Genomic DNA, 21,808 nt, shown 5'->3' with positions numbered 1-21,808 from the left:
AGTACTTCCATGGCTGTTAGGGATATTTAATTACTTTTTATCTATGATCTACATTGACTGACTTGGATCCTCAATAGGGCCCTCATTGTTACAATATTATATATATATATATATATATATAATTTTTTTTTTAATGGCTTAGAGGAGTTGTCTCCTCTTTTTTAACAAATATTATTAAAGGACAACTGTAGTGGTCAAAAATCCCTGCCCAAATGTTCCCCAAACAAAAGTTATACAATTCAGTCAATTAGTTCTATTTACCTATATGCAGCCGTTTCTGAGATATTAGAGTTGCCAGCATAGCCCAGTAGTCCTGCGTCCGTCCCCTATTCATTACATTGCAGCCGCCATCTTGGGGACGGAGATCTCTTCCTCCCAGCAGTGTTTGTGCTCCCCCCTAGCCTCTGTCAGGTCCTCCCTGCTTATGCATATGCATGAGCGGGTGCTTTCTGAGGCAGCCATAGGCTCATCCTCAGAAACGCCCCTATCTGTAAGATTCAAGCAGGGGGAGAATGAGGACGTCCACAGCTCCTCCCCCCTCCCCTGCTCTGTCTACATAGGACCTCACTTATCACGGGGAGGTTTCAAGTTTTCATGGGGGAAAACATAGAGCAAACCACAGAGCAGGGAGGGGGGGACGTGTGTGTGAAGGAGACATATTACACTGCACGGGCTGGTGGTGTATACAGGGAATAAATATCATACTGGAGATGATTCTGTGTGTGAGGGGGGGGGGGGGGGGACTACTGAATGACACATGCTGGGAGTTGTAGTCCCTGTTATGTGTGTGTATGCCAGTGTTTCCCAACCAGGGAATGCTGGGAGTAGTAGTTTTGCAACATCTGGAGGCACCCTGGTTGGGAAACACTGGTGTATGAACTATAACTCCCAGGAGATTACAGAGATACAATATAGGTGTTGGTGAACTACAACTCCCAGGAGACTACAGAGATACAATAGAGGTGTTGATGAACTACAACTCCCAGGAGACTACAGAGATACAATATAGGTGTTGATGAACTACAACCCCCAGGAGACTACAGAGATACAATAGAGGTGTTGGTGAACTACAACTCCCAGCCAGGAGACGACAGAGATACAATAGAGGTGTTGGTGAACTACAACTCCCAGGAGACTCCTGATACAATAGAGGTGTTGGTGAACTACAACTCCCAGGAGACTACAGAGCTACAATAGAGGTGTTGGTGAACTACAACTCCCAGTAGACTACAGAGATACAATAGAGGTGTTGGTGAACTACAACTCCCAGGAGTCTCCTGATACAGTAGAGGTGTTGGTGAACTACAACTCCTCTATACACTCAAACATAGTCTTACAACAGCTGGAGTCACCTCTGCAACTCCAAGCATGCACATACAGCAGAAAGCTGACGGGGCATGCTGGGATTTGTAGTCTTGCAACAGCTGGAGGCACCACTGGAATTCCCAGCATGCCCGAACAGCATGTAAAATAACAGGGCATGCTTGGAGTTGTAGTTGTGAAAAACATGGTGGGACCCCTATCAGGACAGTTTTATAGACAAACAATTATGTGTTTTTTTTTACCATTTTTACTTTCTCTCCACTCTCCAGTGCCCACACTACAGTGAGCACGGAGGCAGCTGCTTCATCACTGGACAGGAGCCAGCATGGGGAGGGGGAGATGAGCAGAAGGGGAGGGTGTATGCATAGGGGAGGGAGATGTGGGCGTTACAATATAATAATTTGCTCGGGGGGATAGAACATGGGGAGGGCAGGAGCTTACAGGAAGTAAGCACAAGGCATGATGGGAGATGTAGTTTTATTTTCACTTCTCCTCCGTAATTCGTGTGCTGATAACGGGAGAAAGACTGGGCCAATTTTGATGGGGGAGACATCGTTGGAAAGGTCTTTCAAAGACCTATTAAATGAGGTAAAAAAAAGTTTTTTTGCCCAGCACTGCAGATGTCCTTTAAAGGTCAAGTTTTAGTGTTTTTTTCGGTGACTTCTACTTCTATACACTTATAGTAATTGTGGTTTTGGTGAGTTTTTTTGCCCATAGCAACCAATCAGATTGCTTCTATTATTTTGCAAAGACCTTGTTAAAAATGAAAGAAGCGATCTGGTTGCTATGGGCAACTGGACAACTTTTCCTCTGGACAGGTTTTGATAAATCTCCCCCATAGCGTATGTGAGCACATGCACTTGCCGGAAACTCTATGTGAGGAAAACAATCCAAGCGTTTCAGTACAGAATTTCTAAACATCTTAGTGCCATAAGAACAGGAGCCAATACCCCCACTGCAAGATATATATACGGGAAGTCCATGTGCATCTATACTGTGAAGAAGCAGAAAGGTGTACCTTCAAGGATAAATAAATTACATAAAACGTTGTTAAGAAACATAATATTTCTAATTAAAGAAAAAAAACTTTTTTTCCAACTTAATAGACTCCAAACTTCCTCATCCCTCTGCCTCCTTCACTGATTACTCGCTCTAAATTCGTTAATAAAATCTATCTTTAGAGAAGCACACAGACAATGGCCCTCATTTACTATTCTAAACCCTACTTGTTTTGACGTTTTTTTTTGTCGCATCTTTGTCTGCGACATGTCGCAGACATCGTGCGCCAGTCTGCGACGCGATGCAGCACTTTTTTCCCGACGGACCCGATTTGCATTCTCCCAACCCGGAAAAAGGGCAAAACCCGACATTTCTGAGCTTTCCCACGTATTTATAAAGCTTTCCAACCCAAATTTGTTGAATTGTTGTGGATTTTTTCCCGACAACTCAGAACAGTTGGAAATAGGGATCGACCGATATCGTTTTTTTAGGGCCGATGCCGATAATCGGTGGAGGTTAGGGGCGATAGCCGATAACTTATACCGATATCGGCTATTTATCCCCCCGTGACACTGCTGCAGATCATTGATTTAAAGCCGGCGCTTTAAATCATTGCACTGCAGTGGCTTTTGCGGTGCCACCCTGCCTGTCCGGGGGTCCTGAGACCTATCACCGCCACCGCTCGGTGGGGGTGGGGGATTTTAAGGAAGGGGCAGTAAGCGATATTTACTGCTGCCCTTCCTAGTGGGTGCCAAACTGCAACTTCCAGCATGCCCAGACAGCCAAAGGCTGTCTGGGCATGCTGGGAGTTGTAGTTTTGCAACATCTGGAGGGTCACAGTTTGGAGACCACTGTTACAGTGGTGCCCAAACGGTAGCCCTCCAGATGTTGCCAAACTACAACTTTCAGCATGCCTAGACTGCCCAGGCATGCTGGGAGTTGTAGTTCTGTAACATCTGTCCCTTCAGATTTAGCAATTTTCATGACATTTTTGAAAATTGCTGCTCTACTTTGAAGCCCTGTACGGTGCGGCCAACGTATTGAAGCCCACATGAACAGGTAAGTAGATAGATGGCAAATGAACTAGCACAAGAATAGTGTTTTTTTATTTGAAAACTTTTATTTGCTACTGTAGATTTGAATGAAAAAGAGGGGGTGCCTATCATAGCACAACACAGACACCTTGATTGCCCACATGGAAAAATGCCCGGGGCATTAGAACCAACAGAATGGTTTTGTAAAATGGATTCAGATTTTAACCTACTTGGGGCCGCTATATTTCTCAGGTTCGGGGACCGACGAAACGTAATGCCTGGTTGAAATGGTAACAAATTTTTTTAAATGGAGTCATCCAGTAGCATAGACCAATTTCTGCTTAATATTCGGCGGATATTGCCTGCTCCACAGTTAAAATCTGTAATAAAATTATATTTATAAGATTCCTTAGATGCTGTCTGGACAAAATCTTTTTTCCTAACCAGTGTTTCTTGTGATATATCCGTCACCCTATTAAATGCATCAGTTAGAATGGAGGGGGGATAGCCCTTTGATAGAAAACGCTCACGGAGGATACCCGACTGTTTTAAAAAATCATGTTTATTGGTACAGTTTTTGCGAATACGCAAATACTGCCCATAGGGCACATTTTTGATCCACTTGGGATAATGTGAACTACTATATTCCAAAAGACTATTAACGTCTACCTTTTAAAAAAAGGTTTCTGTTATAATCTTGTTATTGATGTCTGATTAACAGATCCAGAAATTCTATTTCATTACTGGAATAATGCAATGTAAAGGAAAAACCCCAATCCTTGGAATTTAGATGGGAAACAAACTGTTCAGCCAAAATAATAGAACCTGACCAAATAAAGAGCAAATCATCTATAAAACGTCTGTAAAAAATAATGTGGGAACTGGGCTGCTTAATGTACAGGGACTCGAATCGCCCCATGACCAAATTAGCATAACTTGGGGCGAAACGAGTCCCCATAGCGCAGCCCCGTGTCTGTCTGTAAATCATATCATTGAACTGAAATGCATTATGATCCAAAATATAATGCATGGCTTCAGTTAAAAAATAAATCTGTAAAGGACCCAATGTGGAAATATTAGAATATAATGAACAAACATCAAGTGTGATGAATAAAAAATGTGAGGGTAAAATTAAATTGTGAATTTCTCTAATAAGTTGGGTAGAGTCCTTTAGATATGATGGTAACTGTAACACAAAAGGTTGTAAAAATAAATCAATGAAGTGCGATAAATTACTTGTAAGAGACCCAATCCCCGAAATAATAGGACGACCAGGGGGGTGAATGAGGGACTTGTGTAATTTGGGAAGGTAATAAAAAAAATAGGTAGAGAACAGTGTTTAACAGAAAGAAATTATTTTTCCTTTTTATTCAGAGGAGACATGTCAATGGCTTTTTTAATTAATATATTATAGTGTAGCTCATATTTAGATAAAGGATCCTGTTCCAGGATTTCTTAATAATTTGTATCCGACAGTTTAGATAAAGCTTCGTGAACATAATCAACTTTATTCAGAAATAAAAAATAAAAAAATTGTTACCATCTCAACCAGGTATTACGTTTCGTCGGTCCCCAAACCTAAGAAATATGGTGGCCCCAAGTAGGTTAAAATCTGAATCCTTTTTTACAAAACCATTCTGTTGGTTCTAATGCCCCGGGCATTTTTCCATGTGGGCGATCAAGGTGTCTGTGTTGTGCTATGATAGGCACCCCATCTTTTTAATTCAAATCTACAGTAACAAATAAAAGTTTTCAATAAAAGTTAATTGTGCTGCTTTTATATTTTTGGCAATTCATATAGGTCACACACATAATAGATGGTAACACATGTCTACCATGTCCAACCTATTATTCTATGTTGTGGATCTAGAGCAAGAAAAAAGCTCAGGGAAAGAATCCTTCCGGACTCTACAGCGGGGAAAAAAGTATTTAGTCAGCCACCAATTGTGCAAGTTCTACCACTTAAAAAGATGAGAGGGCTGTAATTTTCATCATAGGTATACCTCAACTATGAGAGACAGAATAAGAAAAAAATCCTTATAATCACATTGTCTGATTTTTAAAGCATTTATTTGCAAATTATAGTGTAAAATAAGTATTTGGTCAATAACAAAAGTTAATCTCAATACTTTGTTATATACCCTTTTTTTTGCCAATGAAAGAGCAGAAACATTTTCTCTAAGCCATCACAAGGTTTTCACACACTGTTGCTGGTATTTTGGCCCATTTCTCCATGTAGATCTGCTCTAGAGCAGTGATGTTTTGGGGCTGTCGCTGGGCAACACAGACTTTTAACTCCCTCCAAAGGTTTTCTATGGGGTTGAGATCTGAAGACTGGACACTCCAGGACCGTGAAATGCTTCTTATGAAGCCACTCCTTTGTTGCCCGGGTGGTGTGTTTGGGATCATTGTCATGCTGAAAGACCCAACCACATTTAATTTTCAATGCCCTTGCTGATGGAAGGAGGTTTTCACTCAAAATCTCACAATACATGGCCCCATTTATTCTTTCCTTTACGTGGATCAGTCATCCTGGTCCCTTGGCAGAAAAATAGCCCCAAAGCATGATGTTTCCACCCCCATGCTTCACAGTAGGTATGGTGCTCTTTGGATGCAACTCAGCATTCTTTCTCCTCTAAACACGACGAGTTGAGGTTTACCAAAAAGTTCTAGTTTGGTTTCATCTTACCATATGACATTCTTTCAATTCTCTTCTGGATCATTCAAATGCTCTCTAGCAAACTTCAGATGGGCCAGAACATATACTGGCTTAAGCAGGGCGACACGTCTAGCACTGCATGATTTGAATCCCTGGCGGCGTAGTGTGTTACTGATGGCAGCCATTGTTACTTTGGTCCCACCTCTCTGCAGGTCATTCACTAGGTCCCCCCGTGTGGTTCTCGGATTTTTGCTCACCGTTCTTGTGATCATTTAGACACCAGGGGGTGAGATCTTGCATGGAGAACCAGATCGAGGGACATTATCATTAGTCTTCTATGTCTTCAATTTTCTAATAATTGCTTGCTCCCACAGTTGATTTCTTACCACCAAGCTGCTTGCCTACTGCAGATTCAGTCTTTCAATCCTGGTGCAGGTCTACAATTTTGTTTCTGGTGTCCTTCGGCAGCTCTTTGGTATTGGCCATAGTGGAGTTTGGAGTGTGACTGTTTGAGGTTGTGGACAGGTGTCTTTTATGCTGATAACGAGTTCAAACAGGTGCCATTAATACAGGTAATGAGTGGAGGACAGAGGAGACTCTTAAAGAATATGTTACAGGTCTGTGAGAGCCAGAAATCTTGCTTGTTTGTAGGTGACCAAATACTTATATTCCACAATAATTTGCAAATAAATAATTCACAAATCAGACAATGTGATTTTATGGATTTTTTTTTTCCTTATGTCTCGGTGAAAATTACCGGCCTCTCTCATCTTTTTAAGTGGGAGAGCTTGCACAATTGGTTGCTGAATTAACGCTTTCTTCCCCACTGTAAATACCACAATTAAAATAACTCCATGAATAAACCTACCATCTCAAAAATGTAGCATATAACTTGTAATATTATGTTTATTAATAAATAGAAGTGGAAGAGGGTACTCCAGACAACAGTAGTGAGAAAATCCAGTGTTTTATTTTATCCATCAAATAAAGGTACATGCAATGTTATAACTTCACAATAAGAAAGACTTCATTGTGATATTAAAACTTTGCATTACCTTTATTTGATGGGTGAATTAAAAACACCTGTTATTTTTTTTTTACTTCCCTTGTCTAGAGTGCCTTCTTCCCCTTCTATTTATTGGAATTCTATGAACGTGGCCGGTCTTGAGGACTGAGCACCAAAGGACTTGAAGTCCTACACTGTGCACCATTCAGCTACCTTATATGAACCTAAATGTTTATTATATTTTTCAAGAAAGGCATCCAAATCTTTCTGGCACTTATTTAGAGGATCAGTACTCACAATGTAATTTGGCAGAGAGTTCCAGTCTCACTGTATCTGATCAATGTAAAAATTTGTTTTACAAATAAGTGGTTAAAGATCAGTATACAGTGGTCCCTCAACATACGATGGTAATTTGTTCCAAACGAGCCATCGTTTGTCGAATCCATCGTATGTTGAGGGATTCGTGCAATGTAAAGTATAGGAAGCTGTATTCACCTGTCCCTGCCGCTCACGATGGTGTCCCCACCGCTCACGATGGTGAACCCGGGCCTCCGCTGGGCTCTCCGCTGTCTTCTCCGGTCCTCCGCTGTCTTCTCCGGTCCTCCGCTCGCTGTCTTCTCCGGTCCTCTGCTGTCTTCCGCAAGGCCTCATTGGGCCTGCGTAACGACGTCATTACGCCGCTGCGTACGCCATTCCTATTGGATGACGTGCACAGCAGCGTATTGACGTCATCGGAGAGGGCCATAAAGACACCGGAAGACCAGCGCTGGACCCGGAGGGCACCCCGGAGCATCGTGGAGGGGTAAGTAATACTTACCGCACCACACGGGGAACATTAAGCTGCTATCCGGCAGCAGCTTAAGCATTTTGCGCTGCCAGATAGCACTTAATGCGATGGCCCCGACATAAAACAGCTTCGTATGTCGATGCTGACATCGACATGCGATGGCATCTGAGAGGCCATCGTATGTCGATTTGATCATATGTCGGGGCCATCGTAGGTAGGGGGGTCACTGTATATCCTTAAAAATCAAAGAGTTGCAGGTACATATATTATAAATATTGGGATACTCACACATGAATTAGATATTCATATTCCTGGTAGTTTTTGGAGAAGTAGGTCTCAATCAGTTTTTCAGTTCCACTGAGAGCTTCATGACCACATCCACAAAACAAGGCAACCCCGGTAAAACATAACACAGTGGCAATGACTGAGGCAACTGGGACTCCAACCATACAACGAATGCAACCATCGTGCCAGCCTGCAATCAAGACATTAAATAACATTTTAATGGGAAAAATACACATTAAAACAAAGGTTCACTTATCATTGTTTTGTGCATGTGCTCCATAACAGAGCCAATAACCAGCTAATAAAGGCATAAGTAAGTAAAATTTTTCATACTATTTAAACTTTTCTGGTAGCCTCCTAAGGAAGGGGTAAGGTTAATGGCCGGCATTTTATCATTGTAGGTGTAAGTGAAGCATTTTTCTACACCTTTTTTGTGTGTGCTGGTAATGTGTAGATGCACCAGAGCATTTGATAAATTGTGTGCAGGTAAACATTTTCTGAAATGTCTCTCTTCACCTACACCAAAAGTCTGGGGTGGTGTCGTTTTAGAGACTTTTCAGTGGCTTTGCGCCTTTTTTGTGCCTTTTCATAAAAAAAGCCCAGTTCATAAAAACCTTCCATATCATGTGTATTACCAAAATCAGTGGATTGCAACTCAAAATCAACAGAAATATGTAAACCAAAAGGAGCAAATAAACTCTTCTTGCGCCTTTTTTGCGCTTTTTCTAGAAACAAAAATCTGTCTAAAGACAATGATAAATGTCAACCAATGTCTCTAAGTTTGGAGGTCTAGGATTGAAGAGTGAGTTGATAATTGGATACTGTTAACCTCTTCAGGACATAGGGCGTATGGATACGCCCTGAATCCCGAGTCCTTAAGGACCGAGGGCGTATCCATACGCCCGTGGGAATTCCGGCCCCCACCGCTAGCCGGTTGGGGACCGGAGCCGGATGCCTGCTGAAATCGTTCAGCAGGCATCCCGGCATATCGCCCAGGGGGGTCATTATGCCCCCCCATGTCGGCGATCGCCGCAGATCGCTGGACAATTCAGTCCAGCGATCTGCGGCGATTCCGGGTCAATCGGGTCTCCGGTGACCCGGTGACCCGGAATTACTGGCTGTTCGGGGCCGTCTCTGACGGCCCCGAACAGCCAGAGCCTGCAGGGGTGAGGTGGCACTGGTGCCACCTCACGATCGCCCTGATTCGTCGGCCGGATTACCGGCCGACCAATCAGGGCACCTGCTGCGGGTGTCACTCCCGCACCCGCTCCGCCCCTCTTCCGGAGGACGTGAGCGGGTGCGGGAAGACAACCCCCGGTGCTGGGGACCCCGATCCCCGGCGCCCCTGTTGGGATCGGGGCCCCAGGAGCAGCTGCGGCGGCGGAGACGACGAGGGACTGACCTGTGCGGCGAGGATCGTTGGAGGTGAGTGACAGCCTCCTGCTGTTGCTTAGCAACAGCTCCCAGCATGCAAAAAGGGCATGCTGGGAGCTTAGTTATGCAACAGCAGGAGGCAGACCACCACAACTCCCAGCATTCCCTTATGGGCATGCTGGGACTTATGGTTTTGCAACAGCTGGAGGCACATTCTTTCTATGGAAAAGTGTACCTTCAGCTGTTGTATAACTACAACTCCCAGCTTGCACAAACAGCTAAAGTGCATGCTGGGAGTTGTAGTGGTGCATCTGCTGGTTGCATAACTACAACTCCCAGCATGCCCGTTGGCTGTCGGTGACTGCTGAGAGTTGTAGTTTTGCAACAGCTGAAGGCACACTGGTTGTGAAACTCAGAGTTTTTTTTTTACCTAACTCAGTGTTTCACGACCGGTGTGCCTCCAGCTGTTGCAAACTACAACTCTCAGCAGTCACCGTACACCATGCACCGTACATGCTGGGAGTTGTAGTTTTGCAACAGCTGGAGGCACACTGGTTGTGAAACACTGAGTTAGGTCACAAACTCAGTGATACATAACCAGTGTGCCTACAGTTGTTGCAAAACTGCAACTCTCAGCAGTCACCGACAGCCAACGGGCATGCTGGGAGTTGTAGTTATGCAACAGCTGGATGTCCCCCCCCCCCCCAATGTGAACGTACAGGGTACACTCACATGGGCGGAGGATTACAGTAAGTATCTGGCTGCAAATTTGAGCTGCCGCAAACTTTCTGCTGCAGCTCAAATTGCCAGCGAGAAACTACTGTGAACCCCCCGCCTGTGCGACTGTACCCTAAAAACACTACACTAACACAAAAAATAAAATAAAAAGTAAAAAACACTACATATACACATACCCCTATACAGCCCCCCTCCCCTCCCCAATAAAAATGAAAAACGTCTGGTACACCACTGTTTCCAGAACGGAGCCTCCAGCTGTTGCAAAACAACTCCCAGTATTGTCGGACAGCCGTTGACTGTCCAGGCATGCTGGGAGTTTTGCAACAGCTGGAGGCACCCTGTTTGGGAATCACTGGCGTAGAATACCCCTATGTCCACCCCTATGCAATCCCTAATTTAGGCCTCAAATGCGCATGGCGCTCTCACTTTGGAGCCCTGTCGTATTTCAAGGCAACAGTTTAGGGTCACATATGGGGTATCGCCGTACTCGGGAGAAATTGTGTTACAAATTTTGGGGGGTATTTTCTGCTTTTACCCTTTTTAAAAATGTAACATTTTTGGGAAAACAAGCATTTTAGGTAAAAAAAAATAAAAATTTTTACATATGCAAAAGTCGTGAAACACCTGTGGGGTATAAAGGTTCACTTAACCCCTTGTTACGTTCCCCGAGGGGTCTAGTTTCCAAAATGGTATGCCATGTGTTTTTTTTTTTGCTATCCTGGCACCATAGGGGCTTCCTAGATGCGGCATGCCCCCAGAGCAAAATTTGCGTTCAAAAAGCCAAATGTGACTCCTTCTCTTCTGAGACCTGTAGTGCGCCAGCAGAGCACTTTTCACCCCCATATGGGGTGTTTTCTGAATCGGGAGAAATTGGGCTTCAAATTTTTAGGGGTATTTTCTGCTATTACCCTTTTTAAAAATAATTTTTTTTGGGGAAAACAAGCATTTTAGGTAAAAATTTATTTTTTTTTTTTACATTTGCAAAAGTCGTGAAACACCTGTGGGGTATTAAGGTTCACTTTATCCCATGTTACATTCCCCGAGGGGTCTAGTTTCCAAAATGGTATGCCATGTGTTTTTTTTTTTGCTGTTCTGGCACCATAAGGGCTTCCTAAAGGTAACATGCCCCCCAAAAACCATTTCAGAAAAACGTACTCTCCAAAATCCCCTTGTCGCTCCTTCCCTTCTGAGCCCTCTACTGCGCCCGCCGAACACTTTACATAGACATATGAGGTATGTGCTTACTCAAGAGAAATTGGGCTACAAATACAAGTAAAAAATGTTGTCCTTTTACCCCTTGTAAAAATTCAAAAATTGGGTCTACAAGAACATGTGAGTGTAAAAAATGAAGATTGTGAATTTTCTCCTTCACTTTGCTGCTATTCGTGTGAAACACCTAAAGGGTTAAAACGCTGACTGAATGTCATTTTGAATACTTTGGGGGGTGTAGTTTTTATAATGGGGTCATTTATGGGGTATTTCTAATATGAAGACCCTTCAAATCCACTTCAAACCTGAACTGGTCCCTGAAAAATACTGAGTTTGAAAATTTTGTGAAAAATCGGAAAATTGCTGCTGACCGTTGAAACCCTCTGGTGTCTTCCAAAAGTAAAAACTCATCAATTTTATGATGCAAATATAAAGTAGACATATTGTATATGTGAACCAAAAAAAATGTATTCGTAATATCCATTTTCCTTACAAGCAGAAAGCTTCAAAGTTAGAAAAATGCTAAATTTTAAAATTTTTCATCAAATTTACGGATTTTTCACCAAGAAAGGATGCAAGTATCGACAAAAATTTACCACTATGTTAAAGTAGAATATATCACGAAAAAACAATCTCGGAATCAGAATGATAACTAAAAGCATTCCAGAGTTATTAATGTTTAAAGTGACAGTGGTCAGATGTGCAAAAAACGCTCCGGTCCTTAAGGCCAAAATGGGCTCCGTCCTGAAGGGGTTAATTAACGCCTTAAGGACAGAACGTTTTTCTGTTTTTGCACTTTCGTTTTTTCTTCCTTACCTTTTAAAAATCATAACCCTTTCAATTTTGCACCTAAAAATCGATATGATGGCTTATTTTTTGCGCCACCAATTCTACTTTGTGATAACATTAGTCATTTTACCCAAAAATCTACAGTGAAACAGACAAAAAAAATCATTGTGTGACAAAATGGAAGAAAAAAATGCCATTTTGTATATTTTGGGGGCTTCCGTTTCTACGCAGTACATTTTTCGGTACAAGTGACGCCTTATCTTTATTCTTTAGGTCCATACGGTTAAAATGATACCCTACTTATATAGGTTTGATTTTGTCGTACTTCTGAAAAAAATCATAACTACATGCAGGAAAATTTATAAGTTTACAATTGTCTTTCTGACCCCTATAACTTTTTTATTTTTCCACGTACGGGGCGGTATGAGGGCAAATTTTTTGCGCCGTGATCTAAAGATTTTAGTGGTACCATTTTTGTTTTGATCAGACTTTTTGATCGCTTTTTATTAACTTTTTTTATGGTATAAAAAGTGTCCAAAAATACGCTATTTAAATTTTTTTGCACGTACGCCATTCACCGTGAGGTTTAATTAATTATATGTTTTTATAGTTGGGACATTTATGCACACAGCGATAACACATATGTTTATTTTTATTTACACAGATGTTTTTTTTATGGGAAAAGGGGGTGATTCAAACTTTTATTAGGGAAGGGGTTAAATGATCTTTATTAGCTTTTTTAAAAAATTTTTTTACTTTTTTTGCAATGTTATAGCCTCCATAGGGGGGCAATAACATGCAGTACATTGATTAAATACACTGATCACTGCCATTGCATTCAATGGCAGGGATCAGTGTTATTGGCGGTTGATTGCTCAAGCCTGGATTTCAGGCTTGGAGCAATCAATCGATGATCGGACGCACAGAAGACAGGTGAGGGGACCTCCTTCTGTGTCCTAGCTGCTCGGGTTTCATTGCGATGCTCCCGATCAGCCCAACTAAGTAGCCGGGATACTTTTACTTTCACTTTTAGACGCGGCGTTCAACTTTGATCGCCACGTCTAAAGAGTTATTGCCGGACATCAGCTTGATCGGCGATGTTTGACATTAGCGTGGGTCCCAGTTGCTTATAGCAACCGTGACCCACCGGGTATGATGCACGCTCACCTCGTGAACGCGCATTATATATGGGGACGCGCATATGGACGTTCATAAACGGAGGGCGTACCGGTACTTAAGGATGGAGGGCGTACCTGTACATTTCCGTTCACCGCCGCTGGGACGAGCGGTGATCGGGTCGGGATGACTGTTGATATGTATCAGCAGGCATCCCGTGGCAATGCCTAGGGGGGGGGCCCTGAGACATGTTGGTGATCGCCGCAAATCGCCGGTCAATTCAGACATATGAAGGCTAATTTTTTGCGCCATGATCTGTAGATTTTATTAGCATCACTTTTGCCTAGGTTTTCCTTTTTATTAATTTTGTATACATTTTTTGGGGAATAAAATGTGACAAGCAGCAATTTTGGACTTTTTTTTATTTTTTTTACGTTTACGCTGTTCCCCATACAGGATAATTAACAATATATTTTAATAGTTCAGACTTTTACGCACGCGGCAATACCAAATATGTGTATTAATTATTTTTTTTACGCATTTTTGGGGGTAAAATTGGAAGAACGGACGTTTTACTTTTCTATTGGGGGAGGGGATTTTTCAAATTTTTTTAACTTTTTTGTTTTACTTTTTTTTTTACACTTTTTATGTCCCCATAGGGGACTATTCATTGCAATCAGTTGATTGCTAATACTGTGCAGTGCTATGTATAGGACACAGCACTGCTCAGTATTATCGGTCATCTTCTGCTCTGGTCTGCTCGATCTCAGACCAGAGCAGAAGACCCCGGGAGATGGCCAGAGCCAGGTGAGGGGACCTCCGGCCACCATGCTGGATAATCGGATCGATGCGGGCGATCCGATCATCCATGCAAAGTACCGCACTGCCGCATATGCCGTGATCTCGCATCGTGGATGTCCGCCATTACCGGCGGGTCTCTGGCTGCTGAAAGCAGCCAGGACCAGCCGGGCATGACGCGAGCACCGCTCCGGTGCTCGCGATCATGTCGGCGCGTAAATGTACATCATGGTGCGCTAAGTACCATGTTACCATGACGTACATTTACGTCCATTGTCGTTAAGGGGTTAATACTCTGGCTGCCCATCTTTAGAAACTCTATTGGGGGAATTTATCAAAACCTGTCCAAAAGGAAAAGTTGCTGAGTTACCCATAGCAGCCAAGCAGATTGCTTCTTTCATTTTTGAAAAGGCCTCTGCAAAATAAAAGATGCAATCTGATTGGTTGCTATGGGCAACTCAGCAACTTTTCCTTTGACATGTCTTCATAAATCTCGAGGCCGGGAGGAGACCAAACTCACTGTATTAATTGTGACAGAACAGAACCACCAATTGGTCCTTTTTCTATTTCATTTTAAACATATTTATGTTGATAAGTTTAAAAGCAAGTGAATTGCAAAGTGTCTGCTAATTACACAAGGAACACTTTATTAACCTGTTCAGGACGTGGGGCGTATGCATACGCCCTGCATCCCGAGTCCTTAAGGACGTAGGGCATATGCATACGCCCGTGGGAATTCCGGTCCCCGCCACTAGCCGGTTGGGGACCGGACCGGGATGCCTGCTGGAATCATTCAGCAGGCATCCCGGCACATCGCCGAGGGGGGTCCTGAGACCCCCCATATCAGTGATCGCAGAAAATCGCATGTCAATTCAGACATTAGATTTTCTGCTATTCTGGGCTGATCGGGTCTCTGGTGACCCGATCACCCGGAAAATAGGGATGATCGGAGTTGTCACTGACACCCCCTATTATCCTGCAGGATAGGAGCAAGGTTGCAGTGCTGCGATCTCCTCCTATCCCTTGCCATTAGTCAGAACTGAGTTCTGACCAATGGCAGCGCAGGACAGGGGGTTGGCATGGAAACCCCCCCATTCTGCCCACCCCTGGAGACAGGTACCTCACCTGAAGATGGCGTGGGGACCGAAGATCATCGTGGAGACTGCGGAGATCCAGGCTCAAGTGACTGGTGGGGGGGGGGGGGGTAATGAAAGTGAAAGTAAAGAGATCTTTACTGTGGCAACCACTAGGAAGGCCGAACTGCAACTCCCAGCATGCTGGGAGTTGTAGTTTAGCAACATCTGGAGGGTCACAGTTTGGAGACCACTGTTACAGTGGTGCCCAAACGGTAGCCCTCCAGATGTTGCCAAACTACAACTCTCAGCATGCCTAGACTGCCCAGGTATGCTGGGAGTTGTAGTTCTATAACATCTGTCCCTTCAGATTTAGCAATTTTCATGACATTTTTGAAAATTGCTGCTCTACTTTGAAGCCCTCTAATTTTTTCAAAAAGTAAAAATATGTCCATTTTATTATGCCAACATAAAGTGGACATATTGTATTTGTGAAGAAAAATAAAATTTATTTGGAATATCCATTTTCCTTACAAGTAGAGCGCTTCAAAGTTAGAAAAATGCAAAGTCTTCAAAATTTCATGAAATTTTGGGATTTTTCACCAAAAAAGGATGCAAGTAACGCCGAAAATTTACCACCAAAATAAAGTAGAATACGTCACGAAAAAACTCAGAATCAGAATATTCGGTAAAAGCGTTTTAATGTGTTATTAATGCGTAAAGTGACGGTGGTCAGAATAGCAAAAAAGGGCTCAGTCCTTAAAGGAGAACTCCAGACCATAAAAATTGTCCCCCATAGTGCCGGTAGTAAAAAAATAAAGATGTACATACCTTCCTCCGCTCCCCCGGGGCCTCCGGTAACCGGCTCCGGTCTCTGCCGCAATCCACTTCCTGGTTGCCGGTGGTCGGATGAATCAGCCAATTACCAGCCGCAGCGCAGCCCGACTCGGCCGGCCATAGGCTGAGCGGCAGTGTGAAAACGCTTCAGGACACAAAATTCTTCACTACACCGGCACCTGCGGCCGGGGCCGAAAACGTCATACTGCCGCTCAGCCTATCGCCGGCTGAGTCGGACTGCAAGGTATGTACATCTTTATTTTTTACTGCCGGCACTATGGGGGACAATTTTTATGGCCTGGAGTTCTCCTTTAAGGTGAAAAAGGGCTGCGTCCTTAAGAGGTTAAAATTTTATTTGGTGACAGGTACTCTTTAGGGCTCGTTCACACTGCGGAATCTCCGCTCGCTGAATTCAGCGAGCGGAGATTCCGCCTGGCCGAATATTTCGGCGCAAGGGCCACGGGGAACTGAGCCGTCACCATTGATGGCTATGGTCCGCTCGCAGATTCCGCACAAAGAATGAACATGTTCTTTCTTTGCGCTGAACACTTTCAGCGGCGGAAATGTCATTTCAAATTAAATTTCCGCCGGGTCTCGCGGAAACCTGTTCACACCGCGGAATTGCGCCCGCGGGATTCTGCCCGGAAATTCCGCGGCAATTCCGTAGTGTGAACGTACCCTCAACCTCATCTGCCAATTCTCAGCCCAAACCTCCAACCTATCCAGATAAATTTGTAATGGTGCACTTTCCTCTACTGTGTGAACCTCTTTACACGGTTTAGTATTATCTGCAAAAATTGCTAGTGTACTATACAGCCCCTCTACAAGGTCATTAAAGTGTACCTGTCATTAACATAAACTTTTCATATTATGCAGATAATACTATTAAATGTATATTTGTAACATACATTGTTTACATTTTTTTTTAGATTTTTGAGTGAAAAAATGCTGTCCCTTCAGCTATTGCCTGTGTGTGCAGAGACCAAATACAGAAAGTGTGGGCAGGACAAACAGGGCTCTGTGCAGGCTCCTGGCTTGTCAATCATTCTGATGTGTGAGCCGGAGGCATGTCTCAGAGCTTCACTGCACAGTACTTCACTGCACTGACCCCTGTAGTACCTCACAAGGAACATTGACCCAATCAGGATATGTGCTATTAATCATCCTCTGTTCCTATCCCTGAGCCACTTACTTACCCACTTACTAACATTTTTTCCCCAGCCCAATCATTCTTATTTTATATACCAACCAAAATGCTTTGGAAAAATCTATATTTGTTCTGGACCAGTTTTAACCTCTCCTCCTCAGGCCAGTTAAGTTACTTAAAGGGGTTCTCTGGTGCTTAGACATCTTATCCCCTATCCAAAGGATAGGGGATAAGATGCCCGCCGCTGGGGAGCCCCTTGATCTTTTACGCGTCACCCCGTTTGTAATCAGTCCCCGAAGCGTGTTCGCTACGGGTCTGATCACTGTCGATCACGGGGCCGGCGGCATGTGACGTCACGCCTCCGCCCCCGTGTGACCTCATGCTCCGCCCCTCAATGCAAGTCTATGGGAGGGGGCGTGACAGCTATCACGCCCCCTCCCGTAGGCTTGCATTGAGAGGCAGAGCGTGACATCACACGGGAGCGGAGGCATGACATCCCACGCCGTCGGCCCTGTGGTCGCCGGTAATCAGACCCGGAGCGAACACGCTCCAGGAACTGATTACAAACGGGGTGCCGCGTGCAAGATCACTGGGGGTCCCCAGCAGCGGGACTCCCACGATCAGGCATCTTATCCCCTATCCTTTGGATAGGGGATAAGATGTCTAAGCACCGGAGTACCCCTTTAAGCTGATCAGGTTAGTTTGATTTATATTTTGCAGAGGCCTTGATAAAAATGGAAGAAGCAATCTGATTGGTTGCTATGGGCAACTGGGCAACTTTTCCAATGCACAGGTTTTAATAAATCTCCCCCATGAAGTAATACATTTATTTTAATTGAGATACTCCAACATTTACATACAAAGGAGGTTAAACTAACATGCCTATAATTTCCAGGTGGTCACTTTTTGGTTCCTTTTAACACCTTGGGGACAAAGGGCGTATCTGTATGACCTGGTCTTGCTCTCCTTCTATGACACATCACGGGTCACGGGCTGACTCCGCGTCATACCAGGGTGGTCACAGTAGCGCTCAGCCACCAGAACCCATATCTAATGCTGGACCTTACCGATCGTGATGATGCCTGGTATAAACTCCTTAGACGCGGGGATCAAAGTTGTTTGCCGTGTCTAAATTGCCGTGTTCCGGCAGCTCAGGGAAATTGCGGTGTCCCTAACAGCTGAGAGGACGGGGGAGGGTCCCTACCTGACTCCTCTTTCTCCGATCGGGGATCTGCTGCTCCATGCCTGCTCAGCAGGCTGGAGCAGCAGAGCGCCAATAAAACTGATCAATGAACACTGATCAATGAACTGTATATGCAATCAGAAGGTTGCATGTAATAGTCCCATATGGAGAAGTTTATGTGAATTAAAGGAGATATACAGTAAAAAAAAACAAAAAAAAAAACTTATTTTCCTGTGCCAAGGCTGCAAAAAACAAAAACAAAAAAAAAAACAACAACTTTAACTCACCCGTTTCCCGGTTGTGGAGATATCGGGTCCCGTTCCTCCGCAGCTGCAGGTCTTCTGGCGTCACAGAGCCGTCAGCGTATCGCCGACCACAGCAGTCATGTAAGGAGCTCTGGCCAGCTCTTTACATGACCTAAGAAGCCAGAAGACCTGCAGATGCGGAGGAACGGGCCCAGATATCTCCGCAACGGGAGAGTATACGAAGGGGAGTTAAAGTAATTTTTTTTTCTTTTTGCAGCCCGGGCACAGGAAAGAAGATTTTTCTATTTTTTTATTTTTTACTGCATATCTCCTTTAACCCCTTAAATACTAAAAGTTTAAATCACCCCCCTTTTACTAAATTCCAAATAAAAATATGTGAACATAATAAAAATAAACATATGTGGTATCGCCATGTGGAAATATCCGAACCATAAAAATATAACATTAATTAAACTGCACGGTCAATGGCATATATGTAAAAAGAATTCCAAAGTCCAAAATTGCGTACTTTTGGTCATTTTGTATACCGTAAAAAAACTAATAAAAAGTGATCAAAAGGTCCCATCAAAACAAAAATGGTACCGATAAAAACTTCAGATCACGGTGCAAAAAAATACAGCCCCATATGCGGAAAAATTTAAAAGTTATAGGGGTCAGAAGATGACAATTTTAAACATACTAATTTTGGTACATGCAGTTATCATTTTTTTTTAAGTAGTAAAATAAAATAAAACCTATATAAATTAGGTATCCTTGCGACCATGTACAGGTGGCATGTACTGGAGAGTTTACCTTTTCCCACTGTATTTTACCTTGTATTTCGTTTTCCTCTGTAAATATAGTCTAAAATTGCTCCCTTGTTACATTTTGAAGGGCCAAAGCTTTAATTATAACCTTTTTACTATTTATGGTTAAAGAACATGTTGGGATATGTTTTACTCTTTTTTTTTTTAGCAAAGAGGCTTTCTGTTTCCTCCACTTTTGCTGCTTTTATATATTTTTTTAATTACATTTTTTCCCTTATAGCACTTAAAGGGGTATTCCAGAATTATTATTATTTTTTTTTTTTTAGATCAACTGGCTCCAGAAAGTTAAACAGATTTGTAAATTACCTTCCAATAGTTGTCAGCTGCTGAAGTTGAGTTGTTTTTTTCTGCCTGACCACAGTGCTCTCTGCTGACATCTCTGTGTGTCTCAGGAACTGTCCAGAGCATAAGAGGCTTGCCATGGGGATTCGCTCCTACTCTGGACAGCTCCCGAGACAGGTGTCATCAGAGAGCAGTTTGACAGGAAAGAACAACTTAACTTCAGTAGCTGATAAGCACTGGTAGGATTAAGATTTTTTAATAGAAGTAATTCAAATCTGTTTAACTTTCTGGAGCCAGTTGAGATATATATATATATATATATAATATATATATATATATAAAATATAAGTTTTTTCCTGGAATACCCCTTTAAATGGGTATTCCAGGAAAAAAAAATGTTTTATATATCAACTGGCTCCAGAAAGTTAAACAGATTTGTAAATGACTACTGGAAGGATTAATATTTTTTAAATAGAACTTATCAGCTGCTGAAGTTGAGTTGTTCTTTTCTGTCTAACTGCACTCTGATGTGGAAAATAAAATGAAAAGTTTTATGTTTTCGTATGGCGCCTGCCCCAAAAAACAGTATGCCAAGTTTTTTTTCTGAACAATTGCCGTTTATTGGAATAAAAAGTGCAACACAGGCCGGGTTCTTTCACAGACAGTAGGAATTACAGGCGCAAAGCGCGCCAACTTAAATATACACAGACATCAAAATGCTACCGGGTAACAATAAAATGTTAAAATTGATTATCCAAATTACAAGTTATATATGGCATAAAATTGATTGCTTTAAACTCTTTAGAAAGGGAATACATTTTGGGACACCTTTGTTATTTTATTGCTTTGCATCGCTGGACGTCTCCGCATGGAAACCCACGCTGCTGTGCTGTAGAAAATCCATTGCGGTTTTAGTTTTGGTTTCTTTGGTTCGTGTAAAAATAGTTATATTTCAGTAGGTGTGGGAATTGTTAACAGTAATGCACTTCGGGGCCCATATGGTCTTCTCTTTTGCAGCACTGGAGACCTCCACAGGGAAGCCCATGTTACGGTGTTACAGGGATGCGCTCTGCATTAGTAAATTCATAAGAGGGGTGTACATTGCAGACACTTGCAGCACGGTCCATGCTGCAGTAATATAGAGAAGCGCTTTGTATTAGAAGGGTGTACATTTAATCCAAACTGTAGTATTAAAGGGGTATTCCAGGAATTATTATTTTTATGACTATGTAAAGTTAGCGTAGTTCATAATATAGTGTCTGTACCTGTGTGTGACGGTTCTCTCACAATTCTTCTGTGATTTTCACCCCAATATTTATTTTTAACAGCAAATTGACTGTTGTCTCAGATTTTTCCCAGGTTGCAATGCGGCCGAGACCTGACCCACTAGTCAGCTGATGACAGGGAGCCTGTCTGCTTCAATGGTTGGAGGGATCGCTTGGTGGGAGAGAGATCAATCTGCAACTAATGCAACAGCTGTAGGCACCCTAATTGAAAACCATAGGTCTTTTTGAATGCATGCAGCTCATTTATGTTTCAATGGGTGGGGTGGCTGATGTGTGGGTAGGAGGAAAATAGAATTGTGGGATTTATAGTCAAAAAAAGAAAAGTCAAACAGGAAATACCAGTTCACAAAGATAGCCACAGTGTTATAGTAATCTCACAACATAATCATTTAGCCCCAAGACAAGCGCAGATCCTTCTTAAGCATGTCCATTACTGTCTGCCAGGTACGTACTAAAATCACCTTATGGTGGATAACCCCTTTAAGAAACTTGCCGAACCATTGTAGAGCATTGCAGCGTGGTCCAAGACGGGCACATTCTGCTGTGTTGGAGATCCTGCTGCAGGAGACCATGCTTCACTTGAGGTGGGCACAGCGTTGGAACATTTTGTAACAAAAGTATACAGTAACAAGAGTCAGGTTACTGAAGCAATATAGGAAAAAAATTTTTATGTATGTGTTTTTTTTCCAAAGAAGTTTAGTCCAAAGAAGTTTGGTAATTTGTCTTTTGTGTCACAGCCTCAAAGTATAAGCTTGCTTGCTTATTTCTATATAACAAAAAGACCTTTTTATTCACATATATGATATGTATG

At 42.8% G+C, this 21,808-nt stretch overlaps 1 protein-coding gene and 1 long non-coding RNA gene across 3 annotated transcripts in view; one reads left to right on the top strand and one right to left on the bottom strand.

Moving 5' to 3' along the window:
• Positions 1–21,808, top strand: part of LOC130292058 (uncharacterized) — a 61,615-nt gene that overhangs the window by 23,439 nt on the left and 16,368 nt on the right. The window lies entirely within an intron of this gene.
• Positions 1–21,808, bottom strand: part of PLP1 (proteolipid protein 1) — a 78,569-nt gene that overhangs the window by 41,121 nt on the left and 15,640 nt on the right. For both annotated transcript variants that reach the window (XM_056541507.1, XM_056541508.1), the window contains exon 2: positions 8,097–8,283. In XM_056541507.1, the coding sequence (XP_056397482.1) occupies positions 8,097–8,283 (187 nt within the window). The remainder of the gene's footprint in view (positions 1–8,096; positions 8,284–21,808) is intronic.

Source organism: Hyla sarda, chromosome 9, assembly GCF_029499605.1.
Source record: "Hyla sarda isolate aHylSar1 chromosome 9, aHylSar1.hap1, whole genome shotgun sequence".
Classification (NCBI taxonomy): domain Eukaryota; kingdom Metazoa; phylum Chordata; class Amphibia; order Anura; family Hylidae; genus Hyla; species Hyla sarda.
This window is presented reverse-complemented; position numbering and strand designations above follow the sequence as displayed.